The sequence below is a fragment of the Meles meles genome, chromosome 14, assembly GCF_922984935.1.
Source record: "Meles meles chromosome 14, mMelMel3.1 paternal haplotype, whole genome shotgun sequence".
Classification (NCBI taxonomy): Eukaryota; Metazoa; Chordata; class Mammalia; order Carnivora; family Mustelidae; genus Meles; species Meles meles.
In genome coordinates, this window is record NC_060079.1 from 57,316,251 (window position 1) to 57,340,516 (window position 24,266).

Sequence of the window (24,266 nt, forward strand, 5' to 3'; positions counted from 1 at the left end):
TTTGTAAGAAAGGAAATGAGTTACACTTTCCTAGACCAACAGAAGAGTAGATATTACTTGCCCCTAGGTGAAAGATAATCAAGTCTAAGCATTCATATAAAAGATATCCAATGTCTCGGGGCGCCTGGGTGGCCCAGTGGATTAAGCCGCTGCCTTCAGCTCAGGTCATGGTCTCAGGGTCCTGGGATCGAGTCCCGCATCAGGCTCTCTGCTCAGCAGGGAGCCTGCTTCCCTCTCTCTCTCTCTGCCTGCCTCTCTGTCTACTTGTGATCTCTGTCAAATAAATAAATAAAATCTTAAAAAAAAAAAAAGATATCCAATGTCTAAACACTGAACATGGTTCAATCAATCAATCACCTATTTTCTCTGTATCGGGAACTTGACTGGGGAGGACTATGATTTAGCCTTCTGGAAAACTTCTTCTCTCGCTCTTCCTCCTTTGTGATCTGATATACAAAGAAAAATACGCATTAAGTTTAGCAAATTATTCCTTGCCATGTTACTATTTCAATGATTTAATTGACATTAAAATACAGACGTGAAATTGTTCTTTTCTAAAAGCATTAAAAAAAATTTCTCTTCTAAGTACAATCACTTAATTTAACCACAGAAGAAAGGCTTGCTGAAAGTTAAAGTGAATGCTAAAGAAACTCAGAAATGTTTATCTTAGATAATAGTGGTGGGAAAACACTTAGACCAATGTCCTCATTTTAACATTATTAGTAGAAAGTAAATTTTAATTCTTTCCAAATTTCAACACACACTCTTGTTTTGGTTTCACGGATTTGGCCTGGCACCAAACACATTAGGAAATATAGCAGAATACATTAGAACTAACCAAGTCAGAAAAAGAGATATAAGAAAAAATGATACATAAGATCAAACAGCTCTCCAGTTCTCAGAAGTATGGCAGCTATATATTCCTCTTTCCTACAAGGGGCCTCCATTCGTATTATATTATTACAGAAAGCAGCCCTGGAAAACATTCCCTTTATCAGTGCTACTTTTCTGAGGCCAGAATTTTCCATGCTATACTGTCCAAAACACTGGTTATATAGGAAATTAACAGGTGTTACTAGAAAAAAAAGATTTAGAGGACAAACAAATACAGGAAATACTGAACATGTGGCTTCTGTAAATACGACAGGACTCAAGATTTTGCACTTTTAATGAGAACTCTAAGACAATCTGATGCAGGCAGTCTGCAGGATAATAACAATGTCCCAGTTTATGCCAGTTGTTCCAATACCCCTCTGGGTAAAAGTCTCTTACTGTCAGAAGTGTCCAATGTTGGGTGATAAATTAAATGGAAATCTATCAATAGGCCAAACTCTGGAAAACACTGCTTAAAAGCCTTTTTTTTTTTTTAACGGTCTTTTTGTACTTATAAATACTTTCATTCTCCTTTCCCCACCCATTTCGACCCTTTCCCACCCAAAAAACAAAACAAAACAAAACAGGGTACAATGCACCTTTTCCCTTCTACTTGCTTCAACACACACTCGCGAGTAATTTATGTTGAGAGATCATCATATTCCACAGTACATGCTCAACTGGGAACTTTTACTATACCCACGGTATTTTAAATCCAGGTTGTCATCTGACATTTTGACAGTTCTGAAAGATCAGGGATAAATATCCTTCACAATTGGTCAAGAAAACTGTGGAGAAATATTATTATGTCAATAGACGTAGGACTAAGGTTTTTGCCACTAACTCATTTTGGAGATAGACTTCTTACTGCTTCTCAAATCAAGAGAAGACTGCTTAAGATTATCTAAGAATTAAAATATGATTTGCAACAGCAAAATCTAGAACTAACCCACCAAACTTCCATTGGTGAGCAAAACTTAAATAAATTATTGTGCATCTCTATGTGGTATAAGCAGTGTGCCAGCACCACAGCCACTATTCCTTTCCTCCTTATTAACAGAACAGAACCCCTACTGTTAGGTATAAAATACGCACAAAATTATTTCTGGTTTTCCCTTACACAGAGAAGTAATGGAGGTGTTTTATGGGCACGTCTGTGTAACTATATACATGTACATGTGTGTAAATATGTTCAGATACAGAAATAAAAATATATTTGAGAATTACTATGTAAAGTTATACATATATTTATATTATTACATAATAAATATTACTTACATAATCTGTAAAGAAAAAAAAGAGTATGAGGGGAAAAAACCCAATCACATCTTCCACCACACAACAATCTCTCAACAATAATAGGAACTGCCATTTATTGAGAACCTACTATGAGCTACACACTACACCAAGTGCTTAAGAGACAAATTTTATTATTCCTCAAAAAAACCCTATATATTTCCATTTCACAGCTAAGCAGACTAAGGCTTGGAAAAGTAACATTTTCAAGCTCATAAAGCACTGACTGATAAAGCAAAAATTTAACCAAGATTTATTTGACCTAAAGCAAGACTAACTGCAGAAATATATCAGCTTAACTGTCAATTAGTTTTACTCGAATTTACAATCTTTAAACATCAAATTGAGAAGATCTGAATTTTTATGATTATTAAGCAAGAATGGCAATCTTGTATAAAAGGTAAACTCTTCAAAATCTCTTAAAGGATGAAGTCATGCCCACTGCCCTGTGGTCTTTAAACATGACTACCTTAAAAACAGTCCCCTACAAAATGCAGGCAGGACAGAGCAAATCAGTCTAATGTTAATCTAACTATTTTCACAGAACACAGATAATAAGAGTCCACAGATATAAGATACTATGCAGAAAACAGTTAAAAAACAAGCCTGAGACTGTTATCTTTAGAAAGGCCTGCTTCTTATAAGGTAGGCTCTAGGCTGGTATCTGTGAACTTTGATTTCTGGAGGGTTCCCATCATTCCCTGATAATAATAGCTCACCATATGCCTGAATTGTTTTGTGTCACTGATATGGCTCTAAGCTGAACACATGCTTTCCTCCGGGAAATCGCAATTTTAGTACATAGTAGGCAGAAGGTGCATCTGTGACCAGCCTCAAATAAAAACCCTGGACACTGAGTCTCTAATGAGCTTCCCTTGTTCAAATGTGTTTAAACTACTTGTTACGTGCATCCTTTGTGACTCTCCTAGGAGAAGTCTCTGGAAGCTTACGTCTGTCTTCCCCCAGACTGTGCAACACCTACTTTTTCTTTTTGCTGATTTTGATGTAAGAAGTCATAGGCATGACTGTGACTAAGTGCTAAGTTCTATGACTGCTCCTAGAGATGATCCTGAAGATCCTTGACACAAAATCAGAAAGTAAAACTCAGTTTAATGATTCCTTATATTTTAAAAGAACATCTAAGGTTTAACACACAAATCCTTACCTCTTCTTTTTTAATATCTTTTTCTTGGTGCTGAAAAAATTCTACCTTTAAGCTTCCTGATGATGGCTGCTCTGGAGGAGGTAGATAACTCTTTGTATTCACAGCATCAAAAAGCTTTTCCACAAATATCTGTGTCTCTAAAAACAAAAACCAAGACCAAAAAAATGCAGATTAAAGACACTTGCTAAGACTGAATCCTCCTCTTCTACACATCAGAGTTCAATATGATGAAGTATACACTGACTTTTATAACTATGGAAATATATTAAGACCAACAGCTTCCCAACCAGTGAGTCATGACACAACTCTTACGGTAATATTAATCCATTCAAATTCAGGGTAGTGGAACTAAAATGGCCAGAGCTTCTGGGTCAGTCACTTCCAGCCATTACTAGATTCTGACCCTGCACCCAGAGCGCTGAACATAAAATTTATTATTATCTAGATAGTAGCAAAGTGAAAAAAGTTAGAAGCTGTATCAAGCTAACATTCCAAGTAGTTTCTTAAGCAACACGATCTTTAAATAAACAAGCAATCATTTACTTAATCCTTTAAGGAAAAATACCAGCTTGCTTTAAGAAAGAGAATAAAGATATTAATGAAAAAGGTTTTCATTATAAATAAGCTATAATCAGTAATAATACTGTTTTTCAACTTTGTTACAATTAGTCTATTCTCTTATTAAGTTCCTTTAATAGTATGGTAAATCTTGCTTTAAAGGATTTATTAAAATAAACTAGTATTTTTAAACTAAAGATGTTACCTTTTTGAAGAAATACATCCAGTTGATCAATACATAATGCCTTTAACTCTTTCTCACTTTTGTCTTTCTTTACCAAAGCGAGAACATATTTTGCTAGGGCTGATGGATCTGCATCACAACTGAAAAAAAGAAAAAAAAAAAAAAGCAATATTGAAGGAAATTTAGCCATAAACAGTTGTACATTCTAAAAATTCCAATTACAGATTTAGTTGGTATGATAAATAGTTAAGTGGATTAACATATGTAAAAAGCAGCTACCCATGGAAGGCAATAAAGAAATGTTAAGTTCTCCCTTACAGTAATATATTTTATATTACATACATAGCCACTATTCTGTATCCTTCCACATTTGTACTAATATATGTATTAAACTCAGTAGGCTTTATTATTGCTAAGAAGAGAAGTTATGACACAGTACCATCAAAAACTATCAGCACGGAATGAATAAAAATACAAAAAGCGCTCTTCCTTACCTCTACCCCAAGAACTAGCTAGAAAACCCAGATAGAGAGGGCACTAAAAGAAAACCTGAAAACATACGACAGGTTTAGAAACAGACCCAAATAAATAAATGTATGAATTTTGATTTTATAAAGGTGGCATCCAAGTCAATGAATGAGGGATGAATTACACAATAAACGATAATGAGACAAGTTGATAGTTATCTATTTAAAAACTAAGTTGGTTCCATAACTGATTCCATACACCATAATAAATCTAAAACTGAAAAACATGAAACCACTAGAGTATCAGGGAAAAAAACAAGAAAGTTATTTTATAACTTTGGAGTAATGAAAATTTTCTGAGTAATGACAGAAATCTATAAGAATTTGATTACACCAAAAAAAAAAAAAAAAAAAAAAAAAGGCAAAACTTTGGAATGAAAGAGTCAAAAGACAAATAAAAAAGCGTCCCATTCCAAAAGGTGAATTCTCCTAATACGCAGTTTTTATCAGTAAAACCAAAACCGTAAGAGAAAGAAAACAAATAATACAAATAGATGCTAAACAGAAAAATAAGTCTAAATGAGTAAGAATACACCCTCATCCATAAGAGAAATTCAAACTTAAGCTATACTGAAATACAATTTTTCAGTTACAAAGCTGGCAAATGTAAAGGTATGAAAATATATTCTGGAGGTAAGACTATGGGGATACAAGCAGTTTTCAAACACTGTGGCTGCTGTGAGAAGACTGGTAGCCCCTAAGGAATGGTAGCATACAATACCAAGTGCAAATGACCTAGCAATTCTACTTCTCTGAAGTTACTTTACAGACATACTTACGTATACAACAATTTGTATATACAAGTGTATGTATATACACATACACAAGTCATTCACTGGCACATTCACTGCAAAATAAAAAATGTGCAAAATGTCCATTTACAGGGGACTGGAAAAAGAAATTATACTAATCTACACTAGGGAATGAATACAGCAAAAAGACACAAAAAAGAATGAGGACGTGTTCTGTCACAGAAATTCTCCTTATCAATTTGTTATGTTTAAAAAGCAAGGTAGAGAAAACTGGTCATCATGTTACCATTTGTGTGGGGGGGGCGGAGAAAAAACTATGTATTTGGACTGGCTTATGTTTGAATAATAAATATATGGAAGTACGAACAAACATTACAGGTTTGGTTTTTTTTTTTGGATGGGGGAAGACAGTGGGGACTAACTGAAGGAGGAACAGAGTGAGGCAATAAAGTTTTTGATGACTGAGCCATGCCCACCCTGACAAAAAGCCAAATAATTGTTTTTCGACAAAGCTAAAATTGTTACCCATTTAATTAATGATCACTTTACAAGTTAGGTTAAATAAGAATAAAACAATAGCAATAGCCAAACACTAATATCTACCAAACACCTAGTTTGTGCCATGAACTGTACATACTGTATTCAGCTCTATTCCGTAACAGTTCTACAAAAGAACAGCAGTAACGTACGACACTGAATCAAACAGTCCATCTTTAAAAAGATAAAGAAGAGCTTTGGTTGCACAGTAAAAAACGCCTATAGAAAAACCTGACTCCAAGTGAATCAAGAGACCTAATTCAAACCATTTGTGTTTTGCTTTGTTGTTCTGTAGCGGCTAAACAGATGAGTCTAACACAGCATCAGAATTGACAACTACTCTATTAAGGAACTAATATAGCATTTATCATATGTTCTAAGACTTCCTAATTTACATTACTGTGGTCATTAAGTACGTCTGCCGATTATTCCCTCCTCCCTTTCAAGGCAGAGCCTGATTCCCCACCCTTTGAGACAATTTTGGGACTTGCTTCTAAACAAACAGAACAGCAGTGAGGGTGTCTACCTTCAGAGACTAGGACTACAAAGTATTGTGGCATCATCCTTGCTCTCACTCTGGAATTACTTCTAGAGAAAACAGCTGCTATGTTCCAAGGACAGTTAAGCAGCCTTACGGAGAGTACCATGTGGCAATGAAATGAGGACTCTAGTCAACAGTCAGAGCACTGTGATCTCTTTCCAGTAGCCATATGTGAATGAGCTTGGAAGTGAATTCTACAGTCACCGTAGAACCTTGAGAAGACTGCAGAACTGATCTACAGCTTAACTGCAATCTCATGATTCAGAGCCAGAAATACTTAGCTAACCTGCTTCCAAATTCCTGACACAGGGATGATAAATGTCATGAGGTGGTAAATGTCTGCTGTGTTACTGAATTAAGTTGAAGGGTAATTTGTCAGTAATCATACTTTTCTCATAGATCTATTTACATTTATTTACAATGACTTGAAAAAGGCTATTACTTAAACAAGAATCAAGAAAAAATTCCATTTTAATGGTACATGAAAGATTTTTAAGGACTTTTTCTTTGAAATTCTTTTTTCAATGTACTTAATGAACATTTTTAAAAAATAGACAAAACGATTTATGACTTTTTATGTTTTATCACAATGAGTATAGAAATACTTACATCTGTGATGAAATAAGCCCAAAGAAATGGGACAAATATAACCTCATGATGTATTTACAGATATACCCACCAATTCAGTAATACTGCATGAGAAATAATGAAACAATGCCTATTCATGTTAGGTAACCTGAATAAGCACAGTCAACTAAACACTTAACTAGGCAACAAGCTAAACATATTCAATTAATTGAAAAATCAATGTGAAACATAATACTACCACTGTGTTATACTGTTTTACTGCAACCACTGTTAATGAACAAATTTACAGTCTCCACATTGAGTCCAAATGCTATAGTTTAACTCAACATTGGTCTAAGTGTTGTGAATTTTCAACTTAAAAATGACCTAATGACTTAACTGTGACTTTACATTTCTCTTAACTAAACACCAAATCTATTCCATTGCCACTCCATTACTTTTCTAAATAGGACAGGTTGAGCCAAATAAAATTTTAGCAGTTAAAAAGACAGGCGTGCCTGGGCGGCTCAGTCAGGTGTCCACATTCAGCTCATGTCATGACTTCAGGGTCCTGGGATTGAGCCCCATGTTCGTTCCCTGCTCAGCAGAGAGTCTGCTTCTCCCTCTCCCTCTGCCACTCCCCACTGTTTGAACTCTCTAATAAATAAAAAAAATGTATTAAAAGACCTTTGTGATTTCTGTAATTATTATGGTTTACAGACCACAATTTTATAAAAACAGTAAGACAAAATCATTCCTGAACAATCACTGCTCAACATCTTTTATAGGAAGCTATTGAACTGAATAAAAAACCAATAAAAACCAACTACAGCAAATCAACTACTATACACAAAAATTCTAAATCCTTGAAACAGTCTGAAAGGGCAAATTACTTCTTAAAATTTGTTAAGTTACAAATTATATAGTAGAAACAAGGTTTATAACTTCACATTTAATGCCAAAATGGGCATTTGAGAGGCAATTTTTCTTAAATCCTATAGTCATTTCCTATTCAATATTTTTTTAAAAAGATATGTACTTGTAAATTACAGCTAAGTAAAAGACTATCTGAACTACAGAGGTTTAATAATATGCCACATTACAAATCAAGGAGAAAGGGCAAAATATGTGTTCTCTTTTCCATGTTTTAATTAAAAGTGCCAATGCTACTTCATCTGAACATCCAACAACATGCTATGCAAAATTAATGCAGTAAAAATGTTTAAATTACCTAATCAAAAGAAAATTATATTAAGATAGTAAGGGGTTATTGAAAAAAAAATGTCTCCATGGCAAGCGAGACTGTTCATGTGGTACTTGATGGCACCAGCTGCCATTGTTGATGACAAGTTTGCAGTTTCAATGAACAGTCTTGTCAGAGCTAGACTCTACCCTATACTATGTTACTATTATTCTAGAAACAGTGAAAGAAAAGTGGGACTGAAATCTTTCAGATCAGAGAGAAGGGACAGATTTTGAAAATGTTTAGGTACAAAGAGCACTGAGTGACAGGTTTCATCCCTATCTTAGCAAACAGGCTGAATTCCCACTGATTCTATATTCCATAAGGACTTCTCAATCCAGCAAGTACATAATCTGCGAAAAAAGCATCCAACCAACCACAGAGTGCTCCAACTCCCATTACTCTTGTGTCTGTGTCTGTGTGTATGTGTGTGTTGGGGGGTTGAGAAGGTTGGGTGGGCAAAACACAAAACAAACTACAGAATAAGGCAGGCGTGAGACACGACTTGCCAACAGCATTTGTGAAAGGTGGGTTGGAGAAGAAGCAACTAAGTATTTTAGTATGTCAAATGAGATAAAGGGTGAAATGGCTGGGGGGAAACTTAAATCATAAAGATGCAATTAAAAAAGACAACAGTACTATGGTTTGTCTCCCATGCCAATCCCATCTTGTTTCATTTTTCCCTCCCTTCCCCCGAAGAACCCCGCCCTTCCTCTCAAATTCATTTTGAGAGATCATATGATAATTGCCTTTCTCTGAGTGACTTATTTCGCTCAGCATAATACCCTCTAGTCCCATCCACTTCGTTGCACATGTCAAGATTTCAGGTTTTTTTATGGCTACATAGTATTCCATTGTATATATACACCATGGCTTCTTTATCCATTCATCTGTTGATGGACATCTAGGTGCTTTCCATAGTTTGGCTATTGTGGGCACTGCTGCTATAAATATTCAGGTGCACATGTCCCTTCGGATCCCTACATTTTTATCTTTTTTTTTTTTAATTTATTTGACAGACAGAGATCGCAAGTAGGCAGAGAGGCAGGCAGAGAGAGAGAGAGAGGAGGAAGCAGGTTCCCTGCCAAGCAGAGAGCCCGATGCGGGGGTCGATCCCAGGAGCCTGGGATCATGACCTGAGCCGAAGGCAGAGGCTTAACCCACTGAGCCACCCAGGCCCCCCTACATTTTTATCTTTAAGGTAAATACCCAGTAGTGCAAATGCTGGGTCATAGGGTAGCTCTATTTTCAACTTTTTGAGGAACCTCCATACTGTTTTCCTAAGTGGCTGCACCAGCTTGCATTCCCACCAACAATGTAAGAGGGGGGTTCCCCTTTCCCCAGATCCTCGCCAACACCTGTCGGCTGCTGGGGGGGGGAGGGGAGAGGGATGGGGTGACTGGGTGATGGACACTGGGGAGGTTATGTACAGTGAGTACTCTGAACTGTGTAAGACTGATGATTCACAGACCTGTACCCCTGGCGCAAATAATACATTATATGTTAATTTTAAAAGAACACAGCACTAAACAGGAAACAGTGCAGCTTCCCAAGCCTTAAAGAGAGCCACAGCTTTCACTTCACTTTTACAAATACATGAGTAAACCCAAACGGATTCCTGGAAAATGACCAGAATGGTAAATGGATATCATTATCAAGAGAGCTTACTAGGGATTCTTAGCCTGGAAAATTGAAATGTCAGAGAGAACTTGGTAGATTTTCAAATAATTGAAGGGCTATCATAAGAAAGATTACACTTACTCAATACATCCTCCATGGGATATAATTAGAGCCAGTAAGCAGAAGCAACAAATTTTGGCTTAAAACAGAGATCAACTTTTTTAATAATCAGAGGCCTCCCAAAGGCAGAATAAACTGCCTGAAACAAAGTGCATTTTCCATCATTAGAATGGTTTCAAGCATAGGCTGAACAGTCCCTGGCAGATAAGCATTGGATTGAACAGTAAATCCCTCACAAACCTGAAAGAATATAACCCTTAGGTTTAATTTTGTTTGTGGAATATTTTGCAAATATATGAAATATAAGACAATATAATATTCTTTTCAATTAATTTGTAAGTATTAGCAATAAAAAAATTTAAGTGACCTGGCACTACAGATAAAATATGTACTATGTAAGAGTTTATACCAAAATCCAAAAACAGAACTTCTTACACACATATGTAGCCTCTGGGCCTAACACAATACCTAAGAGAGAAAAATAAGACAGAGAAAATATATACAAATCTATCCCACTAGATCAATAGCCCACTTTTATCAAGGACCCTTTCTTTTTCATCTTCATGAAGGTAAGTACTGAGAATAAAATAGTTGGTTATCTTCCAAATATCACATTCATCTTTCAAAAATATTTAACAAGCACCTACTATGTAAGGCACTTTTCTAGATCCTAAGGATTTAACTTCAAAAATAATTTAAGTTCCTGTCCTCACAGAATTTACACTGGGGCTGCTGAAACTCCAATGGAGGAGACAAAATATGTACATAGATACATACAACATATTGTCATGTACAAGTGCTCTGAGGAAAAATAATGTAAAGCATGAAGATAAAATATAGAGTAAAAGGAATGAAGGGAAGGAAAGAGGAAAGAAGAGAATGAATGAATGAATATATATAAAATCATCAGGGAAAAAACTTGAAATAACATTTAAACAGGGATCAGAATTTAAACAGGGATCAAAATGGAGTACAAGCAAGCTTCGGGCTAGCTGGAAAAAGAATTGCCCAGGCCAAAGGAGCCCAAAAGAAAAGGTCTGAAGTGGATGCCTACTTACACATGAAGCACAGGAGTCTGGTGGGATGGAGAAAAGAGAGCATTCATGAACAGCTGGATTTCTAATCTCTCACCTCTAAAGATTTAAAATCAAATGCTCAATGAGCTTTAACAAATTAAATGTCCAGATCACTATAAAATTTTTCAAATCAATGCTTTTAAAGGCAAAAAAATAAAATAAAATTTAAGCAATCTCTGAATTTGTGTTAAGGATATAGTAATAATAATGAAACACATTAGCAGGGGTAACCATGTAGGAAGGTCATTCTTTTCCTAAATTATCTGAGGAGGGATGTACATACACTAAAAATGCTGGAGAAGCCAAACCAATGCAGAAAATCAAATGCTATAATAAAAATAAAACTTCCCGAAAGCACTGACATGAATCAAATCACTCCTAGATATAAAGATTATAATTAATCTTCCTAGCACACTCTTCGTATTAGCTTTTACTCTTTAATTTAGGACTTTCAAAATAATAATGACAAGGAAAACAAAAAAGCTAGCCTTCCAGTACATTCTTTCAAAAAGAAGTTTGTTTTGTTTTGCTCAAGTTTCTTGGAGGCTTTAGAAATTCTGTGGAAGATAACTTAAGGAATTTAACCCAAGCTTCCATTTTTGGTAATCTTGAGAAGGTGTAGCTGGAGGTGGCAGTGGAAATTAAAAATTAAATTTGAATATGTTAACTCAGTAACTTTAGAACACGGATATACACCCACATCTGTTCCTACCAAATTTTCACTTTATATTCAAGAAAAATATCTAATTTGCATCAAAGTCATAGTTCTATTATTCTGTACTTAGGATTATTCTTTTAAAAATCCAAATCCCATTACAACAAATATAATACAAACACTGAAAAATTCAATTGCCATAGTTTACTATACAGTTTCATTCAATTCAAATAAGGAGGCAACAACAGATTATTTGCATGTAGTAATTAGCAACAGCAAAGGTTATTCATTAAGAATTATCACACCCACTTCATTCCACAAAATAAAATCACAACCACAAAATAAGCATATCTTAACATGATCCATCCATGAGCATCATACAAATCACTTCTTACCACTGCCAACACTTACTACAATACATGTAATTACAACACTGAAAACTATTCAGTCAGGTCTTTCATTCCCTATATTAGTCCCAAGAAATAGCAGCAATGTCTTCTTTTCTTGAGAACAGTAGTCCTCAAACATTTTGGTCTCAAGATCTATTTACATGTTAAAAACTACAGAGAACTCTAAAGAGCTTTCATTTGAAAGGACTACATCTATCAATATTTTTATTAGGAAAACTGAAAAAATTTAAGTTATTTAGTTTAAAATAACAACTCAAACAAATTAAATAACAAACCTATAATTTAACGTAAGTAGCCCTTTGGGTTGGGGAGGGTGGTAATCAAAAGCAGGAATTTAGTAAATGGAAAATCTAAGGGTAATGCTAACTTAAGGCATAGCTTGATCCAGAGGTTCCACTGATATCACCAGGACCGTCTTTCCATTCTGCTTTCCCTTGAATTCATTTCATTTTAAGCAGGCCCTCTCCACATGGCAACAAAGATGGCCCTGAGCAATTCCACGTTTACATCATTCTGATAGCTAGTGAATCCAGGGAAAGGGAACTGTCTTTCTCTCCTCCGCCATCACACTGCTCCTTGAAAATGACTCATCTTCCCCACTTTGGGCCATATCCCTACACAGGGCAGGGATAGGCGGAGTTCCATGACTAATAGCCTGCCCTGAAACTAAGTACCCTACTTTTTTTTAATGAAAAAATACTTCTACAACAGAATAAAAATTTTGTGAGAAAACAATGTTCCACAATTTTACAAATACCATTAGATGTCTGGCTTAAAAGAACAATTCTAGTATCTTTTTTTTAAATTTTTTTTTTTTTTTTTTTTTTTTTTTTAAGATTTTATTTATTTATTTGACAGAGAGAGATCACAAGTAGGCAGAGAGGCAAGCAGAGAGAGTGAGAGGGAAGCAGGCTCCCTGCCGAGCAGAGAGCCCGATGCGGGACTCGATCCCAGGACCCTGAGATCATGACCTGAGCCGAAGGCAGTCTGTTGGGATATGATATTTTGGCTGAAATACATAAAAAAATCTGACCTCTCGGGGCACCTGGGTGGCTCCACTGGGTTAAAGCCTCTCCCTTCGGCTCAGATCATGATCTCAGGGTCCTGGGATTGAGCCCCACATCGGGCTCTCTGCTCGCAGGGAGCCTGCTTCCTCCTCTCTCTCTGCCTGCCTCTCTGCCTACTTGTGATCTCTGTCTGTCAAATAAATTTAAAAAATCTTAAAAAAAAAAAATCCGTCCTCATACAGATAAATAGTTGGAAATGGAAGGACTTTCACAGACCTATGAAAGGTCTCAGGAAAGCTCAGGAGTCCTCCCATCATACTTGAGAACCACTGTTTTAAAACTCATTTTAAAATTATCTGTTAAGGGCTTCTGGGTGGCTCAGTTGGTTAAGTGTCGGCCTTCAGCTCAGGTCATGATCCCAGGGTCCTGGGACAGAGCTCTGCATTGGGCTCCCTGCTCTGCAGGAAGCCTGCTTCTCTCTCTCCCACTCCCCCTGCTTGTGTTCCCTCTCTCCTATCTCTCTCTCTCTGTCCAATAAATATATAAAATCTTTAAAAAAAAAAAAAAAGTATCTGTTAAGTATGTGATTCAAAGACAAAGTCAATTTCATCTTCTCAAAGATAAGACCAACTAACTCAGATTGAAAAACTTTGTGCTGTTCACTGCAAAGAACAGTAGCCCAAATGGCAAACTGAGCACAGACAGGTATGGTTATAGTATCATGTCACAGAACTCTCTCTTAAAAGAAAAGTGGGACTGGAGGTAAAATGCTGATATGGCAGCCCACAACAAAACTCCACATTTAGTCCACGTTTCATATTCCAACTCATAGAAGACTTGAGTTCTCTGCGAAAGGACTCTGGCCTCCAAAGGCCACCGCTTCAGTTACTCATATTCACATTCTACCTACTTACAAACCAGAGCTGAGGTAGTTCATCCAGTTATTAAAAAAGAGAAAGGAAGCCAGGAAATATTTTCTTTTTGTGACCAAGAAGAGGCAGAATTATCCAAAAGAAATAGCACTAAAACAGAAAGTTTGGAAAAAACCTAGCTAACTGAACTTTAAAATAATTCGGTATATAACTGGAAAATTTAAAGAATTTCCCCCTACCTATTTTTCAAGAGCCACTGAATCCCCCTTTCTAAACACTCACGAGTAAATTTTAACCCTTTGGAAGAGATAAATAATAACAAAATTCAACTAAGTAGAAACATTTTATAAATTTTTCCAGAACTGCCAGACCTTAAGATCTGTACACATGTGTGTCCTACTAAATTGTTACTGTGGTATGCTATGCTTGTCTGTTTCCCCTACAGGGATTCTAGGTAACTATGTCTCCTTTTCCCCAGACCCAACTACAATGTGCTGAGAAGTACCGACTAATTGTCACACTATTTAAGAGCACACTAAATCAAGAGTATTATCAACAAAAACTCACAAAAAACAGCTCTCACTTTAGGTCAAAACCAATTATGACATACTTAAGGTGTACCAACAAGTTCAAAGACCTGTTGCAGATATAAAGTCAATAAAACGTCTCTAGCATACCGACAGCATACTTTCCTCATTGCCTTTCCTTCTCATCTCTATCAATACCCAAGCCCCAAGAACATTGCCATTTCTTCTTAACCTCCTGCCAAAGTCCAAATTCAGGCATTTCACAACTCACTCATAAAGCTACAAGAAAGAACAGCTAACTAATCTGCCTGCAAAAATGCTTAATCTAATCAAATCTCCACGCACCCATCATTCTTTAAAAAAAGAAAAAAAATCTGTTACAACCCAGATTTAATGTATCTTTCCCAGTATACCACAGCCTAGTCCCCAAAATGTCCAAATACTTCAGCATGGCAGTAAAATCTAATCTTACTCTGAAGCCAACAAAGCCTCTTCCTAACCAAAATGAACAGCCATAATTCCTCACAGAACTGTTCTTCCAATTTTGGCTATTTAATGTCATCAGAAGCTTCAAAGTTTAACAGAATCCAATTTGAGAGAGTACATGAAAAACTTCAGAGACTGATGATCACTGCAAGTGTTATGACCAGTTTTCAAAATGGGACATATCTCATTCACTGTCTATTATAAAGAATTAAACTTTATAAAATGTAAAGTAAATACTAGAGATATCATTAAAGAAAATAATATAAACATACAAATACAGTCACATTGGCAATTTCTTATAAAATGCCCCAAAAAGGTCTTGAAGTACTTACTACATATAAAACTACATTATAGACATCAGCATCATGACAGCATGGGTCATTACCTTTTTCTCTCTATGATTTACAACTAACTAGCTATCCACAACTGAAGGGGGTGGGGGGGAGCACCTCCGCAGAGGACACACAAACACCGGAGAGATCTATCCATCTGTGCACCTGAAAGTGAGTGGACTTGACCACAGAGGCTGTAGCAACAGCAGAGAAGGTGGTGGCTGGTCCAGCAGGAAGCCAGCACAACCTTTCAGGCAGAGGAGGTGGTGGGTAAAGGCAGAACGGAGTCTGCCTGACCATGCATGCTGAAGCTGCAAAAACCAGGTGCTCTCTCTGCAGAGACCACAGTGCCTGGGAAGAGGGGAAGAAAAAGGAAGTAGACAAAGAGAACCGAGGAAAGGGTCTTTTGCTATCTGCCCTGGGGGATAAGAGGACCACCCAATGACCTCTGGTACCCTCCCCCCAACAACTTAAGGATCCCCCGCAGACCACTAACATACCCAAAGCCTGAAGTGCTAAATATACACTCTTCCCCAAGCTCTGCTGCCACCATTTGGTCCTTTTTTTTTCCCTTTTAAACGGACCTGCTCAACAACCTTACCAGGAGTCAGCGCTAGTAACAGAAACCAAAGGCTTGTACTATAGTGCCACCTTCTGGGAAACAAAATGAAGGCTCTTAATTACAATCCTGTTGAATTGGTAGGTGCGCCTAGGTGGCTCAGTGGGTTAAGCCTCTGCCTTCAGCTCAGGTCATGATCTCAGGGTCCTGGGATTGAGCCCCACATGGGGCTCTCTGCTCAGCAGAGAGCCTACTTCCTCCTGTCTCTCTACCTGCCTCTCTGCCTACTTGTGCTCTCTCTCTGTCAAATAAATAAATCTTTTTTTAAAAAGGGGGGGGGGGGCACCTGGGTGGCTCAGTGGGTTAAAGTCTCTGCCTTCGGCTCAGGTCATGATCTCAGGGTCCGGGGATCGAGCCCCACATCGGGTTCTCTGCTCAGTGGGGAGCCTGCTTCCTCCTATCTCTCTCTCTCTGCCTGCCTCTCTGCCTACTTGTGATCTCTCTCTGTCAAATAAATAAATAAAATCTTTAAAAAAATTTAAAAAAGAACCTGTTGAATTGTTAAGAATCAAAATAAACAAAATCTTACCTAAATAAGAAAGGTGTTTACTACTTTAAATGGAGAAACGGAAGCACTTCCCATCAAACACCATGAAAAATCACAGTAATATGGCATCACAAAAAAAAAAAATGACAATTTTCCAGTAACTGAACCCAAAGACATGAAATATTGTGATCTAACTTGGGATATAGAACAGCTATTATGAAGAAATTCAATGAGTAACTAGAAAATTCAGAAAAACAATTCAGTGATCTCAGGCATAAAATTAACAAACAGAAGGAGTATTTTGCAGGAGAGATTAAAACAAAAAAAAATTCTGGGGTGAAAAACTCAATATATGAAGAATGAATTAGAATGTACTGGAAATACAGCAGATCTATGGAAGAGAGAATTAACACATTCAAGAACAGAAATATGGAAATGATTCAGGTGGAAGAGGAGAAAGAAGTAAGATCTTTAAAAAGTTTTAAAAAAAGGAAAAAACCCACCAAACAACCAACCAACCAACCCCAGGGCACCTGGCTGGCTCAGTCAGTAAAGCATATACCATTGTTGATCTCAGGGTCATGAATTCAAGCCCCACAATAATAATGGGTATCTCAAAAAAAAGAGAGTGGGAGAAGGGAGCACAGAACATATTTAAATGATAGTTGAAAACTTCCTAAACCTAGGAAAATATTTGGATATACAAATCCACAAAGCTAACAGAACACCTTATTATACCAACACAAAAGATCTTCTCCAAGACACATTATATGAAAACTGTCAAAAGTCGATGATAAAGAATTTTAAAGCAGCCCAGGAAAAAAAGACAGTAACCTACAAAGGTACCCCCAAAAGCTATCAGCTGACTTCTCAGCAGACACTCCATAGGTCAAGAGAGAATGGAATGACATATTCAAAACACTGAAACTGGGAAAACCTCTATGTCTCTTTTGTATCTCAAAAAATAACTCTGCCAGTGGAATACTCTTGGTTGGTTGTTTTTATTTATTTTTGAGAGACAACGGAGACATAGAGGTCTTCCCAGACAAACAGAAGCTGAGGGAGTTCACTATCGTTAGACATGCTCAGAAGAAATGTTAAGCGGTGCCTGGGTGGCACAGCTGGCTAAACGTCCAACACTTGGTTTCCACTCAGGTGGTAAACTCAGGGTCCTGGGATCGAGCCCCGCATCGGGCTCTCTGCTCCGCAGGGAGCCTGCTTCCTCCTCTCTCTCTGCCTGCCTCTCTGTCTACTTGTGATCTCTCTCTCTGTCAAATAAATAAATAAAATCTTAAAAAAAAAAAAAAAGGCTAAAAGGAGCTCTTCAAGCTGAAATGAAAAGACCAAATGACAGAAAACTCTAATTAAGGTAATAAATAGAAAATCCAGAATGAGAATACTGTAACTCTTTTTTATAACAGTGTATTAAACTCCTACCTATGGCATAAAGGTTTAAAAAAACATATTAGGGGCGCCTGGGTGGCTCAGTAGGTTAAAGCCACTGCCTTCAGCTCAGGTCATGATCCCAGGGTCCCGGGATCAAGCCCCGCATTGGGCTCTCTACTTGATGGGGAGCCTGCTTGCCCCTCTCTCTGCCTGCCTCTCTGCATACTAGTGATCTATGTCAAATAAATTAAAATTTAAATAAATAAATAAATAAATAAAAAGCATATTAAAGGGTCACCTGACTAGCTCAGGTGGTGAAGCATGCAACTCTAGTCTCAGGGTTGTGAGTTCGAGCCTCACATTAGGCATGGAGCCTACTTAACATAAAAAAATTAAAATTTTAAAACAAGTGCATATTAAAAATATAGCTACAACTTGATAATGAAATCACAATATAAAAAGATACAACTTATGATATCAAAAATACAAAAGGGAAGATTAAAACAATGGAATCTTTATAGGAAAATGAAGATAAATTTTTATTAGCAGAAAATGGCTGCTTGTCTAGATTTTTTATGTAACCTCAATGTAACCACAAAGCAAAAACCTGCAGCAGAGACATGAAACTAAAAAAAATGAAGACTCGAAATGAAGAGCAAATCACCATGGAAAACCAACTTAGAGACAGAAACAAAAGGAAAAACAATGAAAAAAACAAAATAACCAGAAGAAAAAAAGATGAAACAGCAGTAGTAAATCCTTACATATCAATAATCATTCTAAACATAAATGAACATTAACTCACCAATCAAAACACAATGGCTGGATGGATAAAAAAAACAAAATCAAACTACAAGAGATTCATTTCCACTCTAAGGACATACATAGGCTCAAAAGTGAAATGACAGACGATATTTGAAGTAAACAAAAACAAAAAGGTGGGCAGAGTTACAATTACATTAGGCAAATAGACCTCAAGCCAAAAAAGGTAACAAGAGTCAAAGAAGGTCATTATACAAGACCAGTGCTCTAAGCCCTGAGCTACGGAGCCAATATATAATGATAAAGGAGTCAATACATTAAGAAGATATAGCAATGGCAAATGCGTACACTCCCAAATCCTGAGCACTGAAATATATTAAACAACTGGGGCGCCTGGGTGGCTCAGTGGGTTAAGCCTCTGCCTTCGGCTCAGGTCATGGTCTCAGGGTCCTGGGATGGAGCCTCACATGGGGCTCTCTGCTCAGCAGGGAGCCTGATTCCCCCTCCCCCTGCCTCTCTGCCTACTTAGGATCTCTCTCTCTCTCTGTTAAATAAATAAAATCTTAAAAAAAAAAAAAGAAGAGAAAAGAAATATATTAAGCAACTACAACATCTTAAAGGAAAAACAGCAATACAACAAGTAAATGTAGGGGACTTCAATACCCCACCATCTGTTATGGACAGATTATCAAGGCAGAAAATCAGTAAGGAAACACTGGAATTGAACTACATTTCAGAACAAATGGTCTTAACAGACATATAGAACATTCCATCCAACAGCAGCAAAATAAACATTTTTCTCAAGTGCACATAGAACAGTCTCCAATATAGAGCACAAGATACGCCACAAAACAAATCTTGGCAAATTTAAAAAAACTGAAATCATACCAACTGTCTTCTCGACCACGATGGTATGAAACTAGAAATCAACAAGAGGAAAGTAAGAAAATCTACAAATACGTGGAAACTAAGCAATGTACTTTCAAACCACTAGATCAAAGAAGAAACCAAATAGGGAATAAAAAATGATCCTGAAACAAATGAAAAAAAAACATAAATCAAATATTGTGGGATGCAGCAAAAGCAGTTCTGAGAGGAAAATTTATAGGAGTAAATGTATATATTAAAAAATTAGAATATCTCATATAAACAACTTAACTTTACAACCCAAGGAACTAGGAAAAGAATAAATTAAGCCCAAAGATAATAATGACTACAGTAGAAATATATGAAATAAAGACCAGATAAACAAAGGATTAACAAAACTAAGAGCTGGTTCTTTGAAAAGATAAACAAAACTGATAAACCTTTGGCTAGACTAAGAGGAATAGAAGTGAATGCTCAAAAATAAATAAATTAATTAATAAAATAAAATAAAATCAGAAATGAAAAAGAAGGCACCTGGGTGGCTCAGTCTGTTAAGCAGCTGCCTTTGGCTCAGGTCATGATCTCAGGGTCCTGGGATCAAGTTCCACAACAGGCTCCCTGCTCTGCGGGCATCCTGCTTCTCCCTCTGCCTTTGCCCACCCCCATCTCTCATGAATAAATAAATAAAACCTTCAGAAAATTGAAAAAGAAGGCATTACAACACAATAGATATTGAAGAATTGCATAAAATCTTAAAGTACTATGAATAATTATATGCCAACAAATTATATAAACTAGACAAAAGGTGTACATCCCTAAAACACAAAGCCTACCAAGAATGAATCAGGAAGAAATAGAAAATCTTAACAGACCAATAAATAGTAAAGAGGTTGAATCAGTAATCAAAAACTCCCAACACAAGAAAATGCCAAGACTAGATGGATTTACTGGAGAAGTCTCTGATGCATTTAAAGAAGAATTAACTCTTCCAAAATAATACTCGTACTCTTCCAAAATAACGAGGAGGGAACACTTCCTGACTCCTTTTATGAGGCTAGCATTACCCTGACACCAAAATCAGATAAGAACACCACAAAAAAACTACACACCAATATCCCTAATGAATACATATGCAAATATTCCCAATAAAGTATGTACAAACCAAATTCAGGAACATATTAAAGGGATTACACATCAAAACAAATGGAATTTATCCCTGGGATGGAAAAATGGTTCAACATATGCAAATCAACAAATGTAAGACATTACATTAATAAAAGATGAAAATCACACAATCATCTCAACAGATGCAGAAAAAACATCTGACAGTATACAACATCCCTTCATAATAAAAGACCTTAACAGAGCAGAGAAGAACCATACCTCAACACAATAAAGGCTATCATATAGGACAAACTCACAGCTCACATTATATCCAATGGAGAAAAACTGAAAGCTTTTCTTATAAGATCAGGAATAAGGTGACAATGCCCACTCTCACTTCTCCTATTCAATATAGAACTGTAAGTCTTTACTAGAGCAATTAGGCTAGGCAAAAGAATAAGCGGCATCTAAACTGGAAAGTAAAAAATAAAATTATTTCCCAATGACATGATTTTATTAAAAAAAAAAAAAAAACTCAACCAAAAAGCTTTTGGAACTAATCAATGACTTCAGTAAAGATGCAGAATACAAAATCAAAATACAGAAGTCAGTTGCATTTCTTTATATTAATAATGAAACACTGAAAAATGAAGAAAATATCCCTTTTAGAATAGCACCAAAAAATAATAAAATTCCTAGGAATAAATTTAAGCAAGTGAAAGATTTGTACAACAAAAACTACAAGACTGTGAAAGAAATCAAAGAAACAAATGGGAAGAGATCCCATGTTCATGGAGCAGAGGAATTAGTATTGTGAAATTGTCCATCACTGCTCAAAGCAATCTAAAGATTCAGTGAAATCTGACCAAAATCCCAATAGTATTTTTCAGATAAATAGAACAAACAATTCTAAAACTTTCATGGAATCATGAAAGACCCTGAATAGTCAAAGCAATAAAAGAACAAAGCTAGGGGCACCATACTCCCTGATTTCAAACTATATTACAAAGTATAGTAATTTTAAGTGTGGTATTGGGATAAAAACAGACAGATCAATAAAACAGAACAGAGCCCAAAAATAAACCCATGCAAACATGGTCAATTAATTTATAACAAAGAAGCCAAGAATTTACACTGGGGAAAGGAGAGTCAATAGTCTCTTCAATAAATGCTGAGAAATTTGGAAAGCTGTATGCAAAAAAAATAAAACTACACCAAAAGCTTACACCATATACAAAAACAAACTCAAAATAGATTAAAGATCTAAATTTAAGACCTGAAACAAAGGTCTTAAAGAAAATTGGTGGTAAACTCCTTGACAAATGTATTGGCAATGAGTTTTTGAAGTGGACACCAAAAGCAAAAGCAGTAAAAGCATAAACAAGTGGGCCTGCATCCAACTACAGGCTTCTGTAGAGCAAACAAAACCCGCGACAAAATGAAAGATAACATGAAGAAAGGGAGATTTTTGTAAACCATAAATTGGAAGGGTTAATATCCAAAGGATATAAAAACTCCATCAACTCAAAAACAAACATTCCAATTAAAAAATTAGAAGAACTAATAGCCACCTCCCCAAAGAACATCAAAATGGTCAACACACACATGAAAAGATGCTAAGTATCATGAATCATCTGGGAAATGCAAATCAAAACAAGAAGAAACTGTCTCACACCTGTTAGAATAGCTACCGTCAAGAAGACAAGAAACAACAGATGCTGGTGAAGAGGTAGTGAAAAGAGAACCCTCATACACTGTTGGTGGGGAAAAAAAGTGGCCCAGCCACTGTAAAAAAATAACGTGGAGGTTCCTCAAAAAATTTTTAAAAGAGCATTCGGTCCAACAATTCCTCTTCTGGGTATGTACCCAGCGGAAATGAGAACAAGATTTTGATGAGATATATGAATTTCTATTTTTATCACAGCATTATTTTCAACAGCCAAGATCTAAAAACAACCCAAATGCCCATCAATATATAAATGAATAAAAAAGATGAGGTATATAAATACAACAGAATATTATTCAGCCACAAGAAAGGAAGATATCTTTCCTTTTGTAAAAAAAAAAAAAGATGGACCTTCAGTGCATTATGCTAAGCAAGATAAATCAGACAGAGAAAGATAAGTACTGTATGAATCACTTACATGTGAAATCCAAAAAAAGGTAAACCTGTGAAAAACAGTAAAATGGGGACTACGATGGGTGGGCAGGTCTGAAAGGCGGGGGTTGGAGGAGACAGGCATGATGGTATTTAAGGGTACAACTTGTAATGAGTAATAAACGGGCCACAGAGACCTAACCCACAGTATTATAGACATGGACAATAACACTATACTATAATTATATGATAAATATCACTACATCGACAGTCATATTAAGATACATAAATGTATTAAAGAGACATGCGACACCTTAAAAATTATACAATGTTACTCAGCAAATTTATTCAATTAAAAAAAACTGTATTACAAAGAGCAACAAATGATCTGCTGAACAGCATATTTTAATGCTTTTATAAAGAAATTGTAATCAAGTATCTTTTACTTTTGGTAACTTTTTAAGATTTGTATAAATCTTAAATTTGTAGAAATGCTTTTTCACAGTAACTTTTAAATTGCCAGTAAGCAATGGAAAATTAATAATTGGAGAATGTGGGCAAAGCAGCAGGGAGTGTCAAAACAGCAGGATGTAGAAAGTTATAAAGTCAAAAACAGACCAGAATTTATACTGACACACTATTTCTCCCTCTGTCACTTTTTAAATGGCTGAGACAAGAACACTAGAAAAAAGTACTTGCCACAACACAATACATGACTTCAAAAAATAAGTTAATCTGAACTACTGGATTTATTAAACAATCACCACCAAAAGCACACCTAGCTGAGCTTTCAAACACATCTTTTAATGTTAAAAAGCCCTCCACAGCAGTATTAGGTGACATCTGGAAAATAATTCCTCTCTAATGGGAACCAGGAGGAAGGTGGGAAGAGGAGGAGAAACAAAAAAGAGAAGGAAAGGAAAGGGAGAGAGATGGAGAGGGAGGGAAAGGAGAGAAAGAAGGAAAAGTTAGAGAAAAATAAACTACAAATGGCAAGATGTTCATTGCAGTTATTTATAAAGTAAAAAACAAACCAAAAAACCCCTAGGAAATGAACTAAATCACAAGCAAAAATATGGCTAAGTAAAGTATGGCAGAGCTACTCAAAATTGGAATCAGCCATTTTAAAGGTATAGAGACTACATATTAATACTAAAAGTGCTAGGGCGAGAAGTGTGAAGAGGACTTTAACTTTTCATTTCAAAGCCTTCTTGCAAGTTTTCTTTCTTGTAACTATGTGCAGGTATTTAATACATTAAGAAAATAAGCTAATTTTTTTTCTAGAAAGTAATGCCCACGTCTTAGTAGAGCACTATTAAAATAAATTATATAGTATATTCTCATAATGTAATACTATGGAATCACTGGGAAGAACAGGAAATTAATGAATATACTCACATGGGAGGATATGCAGAGTATCTGTTACCCATATCACTTAGAGTAACATATAAACAACATGATCCTGCCCATGTTAAAGAAATTACAGTTGATCCTGGAACAATGCAAAGGTTAAGGACGACAACTCCCACACAGTCAAAAATCTGTGTTAACTTCTGACTCCCCCAAATCTTAACTCTACTAACCTAGTGCTGACC

At 36.2% G+C, this 24,266-nt stretch overlaps 1 protein-coding gene across 15 annotated transcripts in view; it reads right to left on the bottom strand.

Annotated features, from left to right (window-relative positions):
- RBM26 (RNA binding motif protein 26) overlaps positions 1 to 24,266 on the bottom strand; it is an 88,559-nt gene that overhangs the window by 52,138 nt on the left and 12,155 nt on the right. For all 15 annotated transcript variants that reach the window (XM_046028258.1, XM_046028255.1, XM_046028254.1 and 12 more), the window contains exons 2-4: positions 4,098 to 4,216; positions 3,335 to 3,471; positions 358 to 446 (exon numbers count right to left, since the gene is read on the bottom strand). In XM_046028258.1, coding sequence (XP_045884214.1) covers positions 358 to 446; positions 3,335 to 3,471; positions 4,098 to 4,216 — 345 coding nt within the window. The remainder of the gene's footprint in view (positions 1 to 357; positions 447 to 3,334; positions 3,472 to 4,097; positions 4,217 to 24,266) is intronic.